Source organism: Corythoichthys intestinalis, chromosome 1 (assembly GCF_030265065.1).
Source record: "Corythoichthys intestinalis isolate RoL2023-P3 chromosome 1, ASM3026506v1, whole genome shotgun sequence".
Taxonomy (NCBI): domain Eukaryota; kingdom Metazoa; phylum Chordata; class Actinopteri; order Syngnathiformes; family Syngnathidae; genus Corythoichthys; species Corythoichthys intestinalis.
The window spans coordinates 23,939,418-23,952,224 of NC_080395.1; the positions used below are offsets into that span (position 1 = coordinate 23,939,418).

The 12,807-nt window shown below is 38.8% G+C and overlaps 2 protein-coding genes across 2 annotated transcripts; both read right to left on the reverse strand.

Moving 5' to 3' along the window:
• Nucleotides 1–576: 576 nt before the first annotated feature.
• Nucleotides 577–5,579, reverse strand: LOC130921831 (zinc finger protein OZF-like). Its single transcript, XM_057846138.1, has 2 exons — nucleotides 5,176–5,579; nucleotides 577–3,873 (listed from the first exon to the last, which is right to left on the reverse strand). Exons 1-2 carry the CDS (start codon nucleotides 5,285–5,287, stop codon nucleotides 2,660–2,662), a joined length of 1,326 nt encoding a protein of 441 aa, XP_057702121.1. The 5' UTR covers nucleotides 5,288–5,579; the 3' UTR covers nucleotides 577–2,659.
• Nucleotides 5,580–7,125: 1,546 nt separating this feature from the next.
• LOC130922493 (oocyte zinc finger protein XlCOF6.1-like) lies at nucleotides 7,126–10,419 on the reverse strand. Its single transcript, XM_057847291.1, has 2 exons — nucleotides 10,022–10,419; nucleotides 7,126–9,126 (listed from the first exon to the last, which is right to left on the reverse strand). Exons 1-2 carry the CDS (start codon nucleotides 10,131–10,133, stop codon nucleotides 7,955–7,957), a joined length of 1,284 nt encoding a protein of 427 aa, XP_057703274.1. The 5' UTR covers nucleotides 10,134–10,419; the 3' UTR covers nucleotides 7,126–7,954.
• Nucleotides 10,420–12,807: the final 2,388 nt, after the last annotated feature.

Sequence of the window (12,807 nt, forward strand, 5' to 3'; positions counted from 1 at the left end):
AATTTACGTAGCGGTAATGCTTAAACCCGACGAGCTGACGGACAATATGGCGCGGAGGCGTGGTTGTGACGTCATGTGAGTAGGGTCTATATCATGAAAAAAAAATGAGTGGATGACCGTTGTAGGCTCACTATCCACTCTCGGGGCCTGCGCTTGACAGTGACGTTCCTTATTCTCGCTATATGAATGGCCGAAGAGTCGAAATGCGCTCACGTGAAATGCCTGTTTTAAAATGTTCCCGTTGTTACTTCTTGCGTTCGCTTAAAAGTGCCCATTTAAAAAGGAAAAGCGATGGATGATACTACACACAGAGCGTATAATTAACAAATGTTAGTTGTTTAAAAGAGCAAACGTGTCCGCACACATCTGTCTCTCTCGTGTTAGAGGCCAATAAATATCGTGCCTGTCACGTAAAATGAAATACTGTACATGCCAATTCTCAGACGTACTTACGTCAATACGCTTGAGCTATGGCGCGCACGCATGTATGTTTTTTTATTGAACCATATACAAACAAAACAAAGCATTCAAGTATCAAAATCAAATACAATACTATAGATTGAGTTTAACCACATAACCAAGCAGACAATAACAACAACATAAAAAAAAAATAATAATAAAAATAAAAAAATTGAAATGAAAACAATTTTCCCTCAGAATGGCTGCCTGAAGTGGGGGCAAACATTTCTAAATGCCAGTTCAAGTATCAAAGTTTATTCTTCCTACTTGTGGTGTCATGTTCACTCATTTTTCCATGCAGCTATAGAGAAGTAACACTGTTTACATGTGAGTCATCACTTTAATAGTCGTTTGATACAGGTGTTTTGCTGGGAGAAGCATAAGAAAAGAAGGCAGTGCCAATTTAAACAGTAACAGTAACTACAGTCTTAATAATGTGTGCCTGCTTTTAGCTTTAATCTCTAGGCCCTGTGTTTGAGTCTACCAGTGTCCTGCTTGGGTTTAACAATTGTTTTCTCCATGAACAGAGGAATCAGAAATGCACCATTTGCATAGTTGAATATTCTGAGAAACCGTCTTTCAAGGTTGACTTCTCTTTCAACCTGGCCTTTAGCTCAGTCCGAACATCTGACACTCACTAACTCTCACTCCCACACCATCAATCCACTTAGCAGGTCATGAGAATCCATGAGTGAGTGAGTGTGCATGGACAGTAATTAAATAGGTATGCAAGCAGGTAGGTAGATATTTGTATATATGATTACAATTTTCTAAATTAGTCACAAATTTAGCATTCCACATGGTTTTCTTACAAACTCATCTCATATTCCAATTTTACCACTTTTGGAACTCTATATTTTGGCTGAAGTGAACCTTGAAGCAAGGCCTCACCAGTCCAATATGCAAACCTTTGTGTCTTTTAAGTGAGTTATTGACAGAATAATAAAGTATACTAAAGAGTAAGTAATCTTAAATTACAATTAAAAATGTTCTTACTCTTCAATCTTGAATCACACTAATACACCACCATTTTCGGATGTGTGCCATGTATCTCTAAAAACATTACAGTACTTTAAATAGTCACACAAACATTAAAGCATTTTCTGTCTTAAATGTAGCATTGTGAACATGTTAAACTATGTAAGTTATGATCGATTAACTCTAAAACTTGCATCTACACGAGGAAAAAACAAACACTAACCTCAACAAACAGAAATTGAGCAAGTGTACTGAAGCTAAGTGCATATTGTGAAAAACAAATATTTTGTTACGTATGGCAGTTTAAAAAATAATACAAGAAAATCCTTTAACAAAGAATTGAAAACTACTTAGCATCAATATGAATATCCCGCAACTGTTTCCACTAGTTTGTTGAGGAAATCCCTGTAAGAATTGTGGAAACATTTAAAAAAAAAAAAAAAAAAAAGTGTTTAAAGTCCAAACAGAAAGACAGGAATGTGCAACAAACAAAATGCTGTTGTAATATCCTCGGGAGATTACCTGAATATCTCTGCCAAATTTTGTTGTCCACTGCCCCCTAGAGGAGATCTGCATAGAGGAATAGGCCAAAATACCAGCAACAGTGTGTAAAAAGCTTGTGAAGAGTTACAGAAAACGTTTGGCCTCCGTTATTGCCAACAAAGGGTACATAACAAAGTATTGAGATGAACTTTTGGTATAGACCAAATACTTATTTTCCACCATGATTTGCAAATCAATTCTTTAAAAATCAAACAATATGATCTGGGGGTTTTTTCCACATTAAGTCTCTCATGGTTGAGGTTTACCCATGTTGACAATTACAGGCCTCTCTGATATTTTCAAGTGAGAGAACTTGCACAATTAGTGGTTGACTAAATACTTGTTTGCCCCACTGTATGTAACAATACTTAAATAATATTACCGTAGTATTTTCATTCACCAGACTTTGAACTTTAGTCATCACAGTTTCTGTAAAAAGGGCAATATAAAATAATATTTGAGCAATGAAAGCAAGGATCCAGGCGGTTTATTTGCTTTCCTTATTCAACAGAAATATCGAAAGGTTTGAAAAGAAGCAAACAATATGTCCGACAAAATACAGCAACGAAAAATCACATTAAAAGTGCATCCTAGAGGAAAGAATCTGAGTATCAGTATGGGGAGCCAAAAGATGGTATCAGTGCAACACTTACGCTAAGTTGAATGGCAGGCAAAACCGTCATTGGGCACTGCTTTTCTCACAAACACACTCATGTTTCTTGACCTGATACTTCCAAGCAAATCTCTGACCGCAAACTGAGCAGGGGAAAGGTTTCTCCCCTGTGTGTGTTCTCGTATGAGTTTTTAAGGCTACCTTCTGAGCAAAACTTTGACCGCAGAACGAACAAGAAAAAGGTTTTTCCCCAGTATGTGTTCTCATGTGACTTTTTAAATGTCCCTTCTCAGTGAATCTTTTCCCACAAACTGAGCAGGGAAAAGGTTTCACACCGGTGTGGGTTCTTCTATGGTTTTTAAAGGCTTCCCTATGAGCAAATCTTTGGTTGCAGTCTGAACAGGAAAATGGTTTCTCACCAGTGTGTATTCTGGTGTGTTTTTTTAATTCATCATTTCTAGAGAATTTTTTATCACAAAACGAGCAGGTGAAAGGTTTCTCACCAGTGTGTGTCATTGTGTGTCTTATCAAGTGTCTCTTATTCGTGAATCTTTGACCGCAAACTGAGCAGGAGAAATGTTTCTCGCCAGTATGTGTTTTTGTGTGACTATTTAAATGTCCTTTATAAGCAAAACTTTGACTACAAATTGAACAGGAAAAAGGTTTCTCCCCAGTGTGTGTTCTTGTGTGCCCTTTCAAGTATTCCTTCCGACTAAAACTTTGATCACAAATTGAGCAGGAGAAAGGCTTCTCTCCTGTGTGTGTCCTTATGTGACTTATTAAGGATTGCTTAAAAGAAAATATTTTGCCACAAAATGAGCAGAGAAAAGGTTCTTCTCCATTGTGTGTTGTCATGTGACTTTTCAACCCAGACTTGTTACAATAGGTTTTCCCACACTGGGAGCATTTCCAGGGTTTCTTGTCAAGTGGACCCCTCTTTGTTCCTTTGGACTTTTTATCATCATCATCATCATGAACATCAGAATAGTTAGAAGAGTGCGAAGTTCCGTCATCACTATCTGATAGCGGTGCTATGAGGCCATCTGCTGGTGATCCTTTACGGTGGTCTCCGTCACCTTCTGTTGAGCTGTTGTTGCTGCTCAGAGGCTCCGCCCCTCTGCTCACCTCAAATTGACCTTCGTCTTCACTCTTCAAAGGCACATCAGTCAATTTGGTGATGTCCGCTTCCTCTTCCTCCTCTTTGATATGTAGAGACTCCTCAACCACCTTTTTGTTGAGAGAAGACTCCTGCCTCTCAGGACAGTGCACTTCACAGACATCTGCAAGACACAAGACGACAACATTTATGCTTTGGCGAAGTGAATTTCGTGAAGAGATGAAAAATAAAAACAAGGCAAGACAAAGAATTTATATAAGCCAGCTCAGTTCCTTCCCTTCCCAAAGCCCAAAACACAACTGAACCAGTGCCTTCAATAGATAAAACAGTGTGAACAGCTTCACTCCCAACTAAATGTCTCCAAAATAATCAGTGACACATACATGTGCTTTAAGGTAACACTAGGCTAATGACAGAGGCAAGATAGCTAGCCTACTTGCTTTACTAGAGGTTAGAGCATTCATAAAACTGGATATCGGAGTTGTAGTTACTCTCATCGAATATTATATCTTACTGGGATGTCACCGCTATAACGTCTTAAGTTTTGCTGTTTTCGTTAGCTAAAGTTAGTTAACATCATGTTATAGTCGTCAATTTTATGAGAGCGTTAACATTAAAATGATGCTTCCTCTTTTCAAAAAAACATAGCGTCTTAATAAGCTCCTTCAACTTATTTTTTTCTTCAGGAAGCATTTTGTGAACCTTAGTATCCCAACCCTTTGCTTGGTGTTAAGTCTTGAACCTATATGCTTTTGCTTTCGTTACACTGGTGTTGCTCCTTGGAGGTTGAATAATTTTAACACAACTGTTACTGTATCATATTTCTATAACATTGATGGTGGAAATGTTGACAAACAGCTGTACTTTTGAAAGCTTTTTAAACTTGGAGTGATGTGATTTAGTTATTGAATGGTAACGTAATAAAAGTCAACACAAATCACAATTAGATTGGCATCCTCTGAAAATATTGCCCTAAATAATTTTCAGAAAACGGACCCAAATGTTGAATGTATGATCATGCTTTATTATTGTACTAAAAGGGTAGAATTGCATGATCTCTTCAAGTGAGGATGTGAGAGATAAGTAAAATGAGTTAAATGAGAAAGGTTACTTATTATCACCACTTGGTGGCGCACATGTACAAAAATATTGTCATCCAGATTATAATAGGCCTTCATATGAAGCTAAGCAATTAATGGTCCTTGCACAATAGTAATGAAGCATTTCCTGTGACATGTGGTAAAGACATCACCATTTGAACTCAAGTTGGAACAGTTTGTGTTCATAAAAGGCAAAACTCTTGCACGATTTGCCTCTCAAGCAAAGCTTGAGAGTAAAGTAAAGCTCGAATAATCAGAATAACCCACAATCCCTAATGCACTTTTCACTTTAATTGCATGTCAGTAAACACAAAAATGCTGTTACAAATGCAAATGTTTCCCAAACATGTGAGAAACAAACTAACCTGATTGCAGCTTGTTGTTGAAAACGTCATTCACTAGTTGAGGTCGAGGCTCCTCTTTTTCTCCACGAGGTTCCTCGTCCAATTCCACTGCTGCTGTCCTATTCGCGCACATTTTCCACACTTTAGCCTCTTACTTTGTGTCTACTTGGCAACGTCTGTCTTTGTTAGTTGCTAAGCTAAGCTAAACTAGGCCACAAACTTGACGGTCTGTTCTCGTCAACACTAACATAGAGAATACATGGGATGTCCCTCGACTTAAGCTCGGCCGTGAACGAACCTTGAAACTCGCTCGGTGCTCGTTTAAAGAGTTTCAAATGTGCTTGAGTTTACAATCGGTACTTGGATGGATGCTTGAGACGCTCCTCAATATGGCGGCGCGAGAAAAAAGCAAGCTTTGCCAGATGGGAAAGACAGCCATCCACCTGGGTTGCCAGATCACAATGTAAAACCCGCCCAGCTCAATTAGAAAAAAGAAAACCAGTCCAAATTACAAATTCCCGTTCAAGATAAAAATTTCCCCCAGTACAACTCTATATTTGCTTATAATTCACGATTCAATGTTTATTTATCAATTCGCTACATGTACTTAACATACAAAATAATTGAAATTGCCTATCTTCACTGTCCAGACAAATATCACGACAGGACAGGACAGACATTAAAAAGAGAAACATTTCTAGTCTAGGTAATACAAATAGAGCAAATACAAGATTTAAAAAAAAAAAAAAAAAAAAAAAAAAAAAAAAAAAAAAAAAAACTGCAAACGTGTGCATAATTGCAGCAAGATTTGCAAGGGTAGAGGTATGTGCATCGACACAGTGCGCAATTTCTATAATAGCAGCAAGTGAGTGCAAAGGGAGCGGAGTAGGTAGAAGTAGAGATGTGGGCAGGGAAATGTGTTCCTAACCTACTGGTCCCAGACTGGGGCTGAGGGTGGGGAGGGAGTTCAGCAGTTTGACAGCTTGATGGAAGAAGCTGTTGGTGAGTTTGGTGGTGTTCGTTTTGAGTTTACACAGGAAATATAGGGGCCTCTTTCGTTCGACAGTAATGCGGTGTTGGTGGTCCAGCAGAGGTCCTCATTGATTTGCACCCCAAGGAATTTGGTGCTACTCTCTCCATTGATGGTCAGCGGTGGGTGTTGGGTGTGGCCTCTCTGCAAGTTGACAACAATCTCCTTGGTCTAGTTGACTTTTAGCAGGAGGGTGTATTTTTTTGCTTTACGTGTTCAGGAGTTCAACCTCTTTCCTGTGGTGTCATCACCTTTGGTGATGAGTCCCACCAGAGTTGTGTCATCTGCAACCAACACAATGGGATTGGAGCTGTAGGTTGGTGCGCAGTCATGGTTCAGAAGGGGAAGAGCAGAGGACTGAGCACGCAGCTTTTCTGGCAATATTCTTATCCACTCCTGAACTGATTTAGCCACCTTCACTTACTATCTTTATGCCAGCATTAGCATAATAGTGATCAGAGAGGCCGATGTAGGGTAGGTGGGCTGCTTTATATGCTTCCTTGTGTTAGGTAGACCAAATAAAAAAATGTTGTCTCTCCTTGTTGGGTAGTGCACATGCTTATGAAACATTGGAAGTCTTGAGAGCAGCAAGATTAAAATCTCCAGCGAGGATGATGCTTATTCACTGCCAGCCTCCCACTTCAAATGAACTGGATGTCTATGAGCAATAAACTGATAGGTGGGAGGGTGCATCTTGGCCAGAGGAAGAGCATTTATTTCTACCTCAATGGTGCAAGATGTCCAATTTATTTCGAAGTAAGTGGGTTGACAGCGAATGAAAAAATGCAGTTCTATTGTGATTGACTTCAAAAGCACAGGCAAATACACCTGTCGCATTCAAAACACACCAGTGTACACAACAAAACCATCACATTTTACATCATAAACAACGAGATGACAAGAGAATGGCCTGAAACGGTACAGAAAAACAAAAAACACCTCTATGCGTACGTGTTGAGAACCCTTTCTTTTGATTTTATTTAACGTACTTACAGGAGCATCAAGGAGATTTATGAAAAAGCCAGAATCACATCTTTTGCCAGGACTACCTCCAAATGCAGCCGCTCAAAAGCATGCCATGGAGTAAATGAACAAGAAAAATGGAGATTCGGTTCTGAGACTTTTATTTACACATACCAAGATTACACAAAATGAAGAATAACATTTATAAATATCTGCTTTACCGTGTCTGAATCCTCTTCCTTAATACACACATTGCTATTATCCATTTCTATATCTATCCTACCGTTATTTATCCAGGGACATAGCAGTGTCAACCAAGCAAATAGCATAAAATACATGAGATCTTAAAATCTCTGAAAAACTCAATTAAAACTCTGAAATGAGTTTATCACTAGTAGACGTCCAATTGGTTTAAAGTGGGAGGGTTGGCAGCGAATTAACATGTTTGCTGCCACCCTCCCACTTCAAGTGGATTGGACATTTACAGTGTCAATGGCAGCCAATGACTTGCATATTTGGATTCTTTGAGCAACCATCTTTCAAATGAAGGTCATTTATACTAGCTCTTGCCATACATGTAGACGGTTGCAAAATACATGTGATCACAAAAAATGTCTCCTTTTACTCAGTTTTCAATTTCAGTCATCTGCTCACTGAATACGCACATAATAAAATGGTGGACATAGTAGCTCAATCATTGCATTTAAATGTTTTTAGCAGACTTGTGAATCTTCAACACTTGGCCACAGGAGGTGTGTAAGAAGGACCAAAGTATACAAATGACAATTTTGATGGCAAGCAAAAACTTCATTGATTACTGCTTTTTGCACCAACACACTCGTGTTTCTTGACCTGATACTTCCAGAAGAATCTTTGACCACAAACTGAGCAGGAGAAAGGTTTCTCACCAGTGTGTTTTCTTTTGTGAATTTTTAGACCAACCCTATGAGCAAATCTTTGGCCACACTCTGAACAAGAAAAAGGTTTCTCACCACTGTGTGTTCTCATGTGAATCTTTAAGGTTTCCTTCTGAGCAAATCTTTGGCCACAGACTGAGCAGGAGAAAGGTTTCTCCCCTGAGTGTGTTCTTGTGTGAATTTTCAAATCTCTTTTCTGACCAAATCTTCGTTCGCAAACTGAGCAGGGAAAAGGTTTTTCCCCAGTGTGGATTCTTGTATGTGTTGTTAAATTTGCCTTGAATGAGAACCTCTGACCACAAACTGAGCAGGAAAAGGGTTTCTCACCAGTGTGTGTTCTTACGTGAACTTTTAAGTGTCCCTTCTCAGTGAATCTTCGGCCACAAACAAAGCAGAAAAACGGTTTCTCCCCAGTGTGTCTTCTTGTGTGGTTTGTCAAGTTTACAATCTGAGCAAATCTTTGACCGCAAATGGCGCAGGAAAAAGGTTTCTCCCCAGTGTGTCTTCTTGTGTGTCGTTTTAAGTACGGTTTCCGACTAAACTTTTCACCACAAACTGAGCAGGAAAAAGGCTTCTCCCCAGTGTGTGTCCTCGTGTGAAGTATTAAGGATTCCTTAATAGAAAATATTTTACCACAAATTGAGCAGACCAAAGGTTCTTGTCCAGCGTGTTTTTTCATATGCCTGTTCAGCCCAGACTTGTAACTATACATTTTTCCGCATTGGGAGCATTTCCAGTTTTTGATGTCACTGTCACCCGTTTTATGACTTTCAGACTTTCCTTCATCATGCGCACAAGGCAATCTTGACATGGTGTCATCACGCTCTGATAGAGGAGCTGCTATGCCATCTGTTGGTGATCCTCCATGGCGGTCTCTGTTAACTACTGCAGAGCTGTAGCTACTCGGAGGCTCCGCCTCTCTCTTCACCTCACTTGGACCTTCGTCTTCAATCTTAAAAGGAACACCAGGCAACTCCACATTATCCTGCTCCTCGTCCTCTTTAATGGGTGACGACTCTTCCTCTTCCTTTATGATGAGAGGATAGTGCGTATCGCTGACGTCTACAAGAAACAAGGCGACAAATGCTGTAAACGTTTTGGTGGAGTCCATCTAATATCAAGTGGGATCATGAAAATGGGAAAGTTCAAAACAAGAATAAAGTACAGCTATGAGCAGCTGAAAAGAGCGCTTTTAATCCTGGCTACATTATTTAATCATTTTGAATGATAAAAAGGGCTACAGTGAAAATACCATTTTTCTTCAAATATTTTGGGAATTATTTTCAAATATTTGGAAGTAATAACTTTGTACAGGAAAACATGGACCCAAGGCCAAAGAGATTCGCAAGCCGTTTTACACAACATATGCCCCAAAAAAAGGCATAGGAGCGAATGAATTAATGCGCAAACACACACGCACCCCCACCCGTCTGTTAATAGTACAAAATCAATATACATTGGTTAAATGTAATGATTGTAAATAGATCGATATGCACAAGCAAATGGTTATTTTACAAGCCAGTTATTTTCTAAGTGTTTTGTATGTAGTTGTATGGAATGTTTGTGGCATCACAACCAAAAAATATCATGAAGGTCATTTTGAGTGGAATGTAACTTTCACAAAAAGTTTGTTGTCTGTTATTTTAGCCTGATATTTTGCTAAAACTTACCCATGTTCTAAGACTAATAACTACAGAATGTACAAAACAACAGAACTCATTGGCTGCCACTAAAAGCGGTTGACAATTTGGAAAACATTCCAATTTGAACTCAAGTTGAAACAGATTGTGTTTACAAAATATTAACTCTAGCATGTTATCCTCCCAATTACTAGCCATGGAAACGGAGTAAAACCTCTATAGTACAGCATCACTCACAATGCCTTAGGTACTTTACAATTTCATTGCATGTAAATAAAATCAGAAATGCTTTCTAAACGCGTGAGAAACTAACTAACCTGCCAGCAGCTTGTTGTTAAAAATGTCATCCACTGGTTGAGGTCGTAGCTCCTCTTTTGTTCCACAAAATTCCTCGTCCCACTCTAATGCTGCTATCCATCTCGCGCACATTTTACACACTTTGTGCCTGCTGATTGACGCGCGTCTTTGTTAACGGCTAGGCTAAGCTAACACAGTCTGTTTAGCTTTTGAACAACAGAGATCCCCGATTTAAACTAGCCCACGGACGCACCTCGATGTGCGTTCGAAAGACTTGAAACTAAGGGGTTCATCTCGAGACTATTAATTGCGACGTTCCTTGCTCCTCAAAACATTCTGGGCATCACGGAAGTTGTTCTCAGGCCGCCGCCATTTTGTGGCTCTCATGTCCCTGCCCTCAAAATGGCGGACAAATGATAACGTCTGCCCCTTTGGTTTCACTCCGGTGGCCTTTGTATCCAAATTGTCGCATAAGCTGTCATCCAGAGCTAAACTGCTCCAAATTTGCCTCCTTAACTGCAAATTTGTGTAGAAGGATTTGTACTTTTGCTGTAGAATTTGGATAAACGTATTCAAGTGCCAGTTGACGGACAGACTTCTAACACGTAGATGAATAACATGTTTTTATATGCACTATTTATTTTAATTCTACATACTAGTAGAAGCCTGCTCACGTGTGTAGGAATTTAGGATGAATCCGAAAATAACACTGTAACAAGACTTGCCCACTACCAGAAATACGAAACCTCTTTCACCTGTGGGTGGCAGTATGACGCTAAACTGCCAGAAATTAAAAAGAAAAACTGGCGTCTCCGATTAGAGATAGTGTTTCCACTCTAATAAGGAGCGTTATGTTCCAGAATTGTAGACAAAATGAACTTAATACAACTATTATTTACTTGTACTCCTGTATTCCCCCAAGCTTTTTAATAGATACCGTATCTGTTCAATGTAAATTCAGGCATCATGAGGTTAAAACGATTCCAACTCAAATACAGTGGTACCTCTACATACGAAGTTAATCCGTTCCAGGACCTTGTTTGTAAGTCGAAATGGTCGTATGTCGAGCAGGATTTTCCCATAGGAATACATTATAATTCCATTAATTGGTTCCACAGCCCAAAAACCTTCACTAAATCCTTAAAAAATACTGCTGGTACTATTACAAATGGCAATTACACATAGCAAAACAAATAAATTATAAATCAAAATCGGAATAATAATAATAATAATTCCTGTATTAATGTAACGAATCGGGTTCTAATGTGGCGGACGTTTTTTGCTGACCCTGAACGCACCGCGGTGCTGACTTGCCAGAGGCAGACCGGTGAGCTTGAGTTTCACTTTCACTTTGAATGTTTTCTTAACACCGTCAATTGCGGCAGACAGAAGGTGTTTTTGTTTTGAATAAGTTGTGAAATAAATGATAAAAACGTGGCGAAGTTGGCGATTTCTCTGGAGATGTTACCACAATAAGAATTGTCAGCTTAACTTATAAAGACTGGCGAACGATGGTCGGAGGAGGACCGTGGAGATGTATTGTTGAGCCATTTCACGGATGCCCACCCTACGCTCATATTTTTCTGTCATTTGCATCTTCATTTAGAAGGTAAGCGTCAACTTTTTCCTTGTTTCACCACCTGTACCAACCTTTTCTGAAACCAGTGTTGATTTGTCACACAAGAAAATCCGCCGTGCATTCGTCTGCGGTGCTGCCATTGTCGTCGTATTTCGAGCATGTCGTCGGATGTAGAAACAAATGGCGAGTCAAATTTTACGTCGAATGTCGAAAAGTTCGTGTGTCGAAGCGATCGTATGTAGAGGTACCACTGTACATTTCTCAGGCACACATATACAAAAAAAAAAAAAAAACAAAACTCAGGCATATGCCTTTAGACAGCGATCTTCTCCATACTTAGTCATTTCACGTCTTGTTCCATTTAGTCGCGTGTCACAATCTTCTCAATCTTGTCGTAACGGTTTGTTCTAGCCTAGGGATGTCCCGAACACATTTTTGCATGAGAGTCCGAGTCACATGATTTTGAGGATCTACAGGTCCAATCCGAATATCCGATACCTCGGAAATGTATTAGGGAGGGGGAAAAGCACATTCAAACGACTTTTTTCTCCCCAGTTTGAACAAAGATTTCATGACAATTTATAGCCTTATAAATCGGTTATTAGGTTTTAACAAAGAAAAAAATAAAATTCACAAATCCCTATGTTGTATTTGTTATTTATTTATTTATTTATTTATTGCAAATCAGCTGTGCAGAACGAAAGAAGGTTCAAACAAATTGCATTGAAATGTTCGGTTTAACATAAATAATAAAGTCATTCAATGTGATAGATTGAGGAAACATATTTTGGTCTTTGGATTTACTTGACTTTTTTGCTGTCGCTGAACAGTTTCTCTTTGTTTTGCAAAGTGTTTGCTTCAGTAGTGTAAATATACATAAATATATATGGTATAAAACATTCCGTATATATTACTTATTATTACCGAACGTATCATCATTTTACTTTAAAGTAGTGTAAAGATAACATATATGGTATAAAACATACTGTATATACGAGGGTCATTCAATAAATAAGGTTAATTTTTCGGCATAAGGACTTCTAATACAAATAGAAGTTAAGTTGTTTTTTGTTTTTTTTTGTTTTGTTTTTTAAAATATTTTTCAACGTAGTCTCCCAGAACTGTCACACACCTTTTCCATCTGTGCACAGGCTTCCGTATTCGCTCATTGTACAAATCACAACACTTTTGACTTCATTGTCACTTTCAAAGTTCATGCCATTTTTT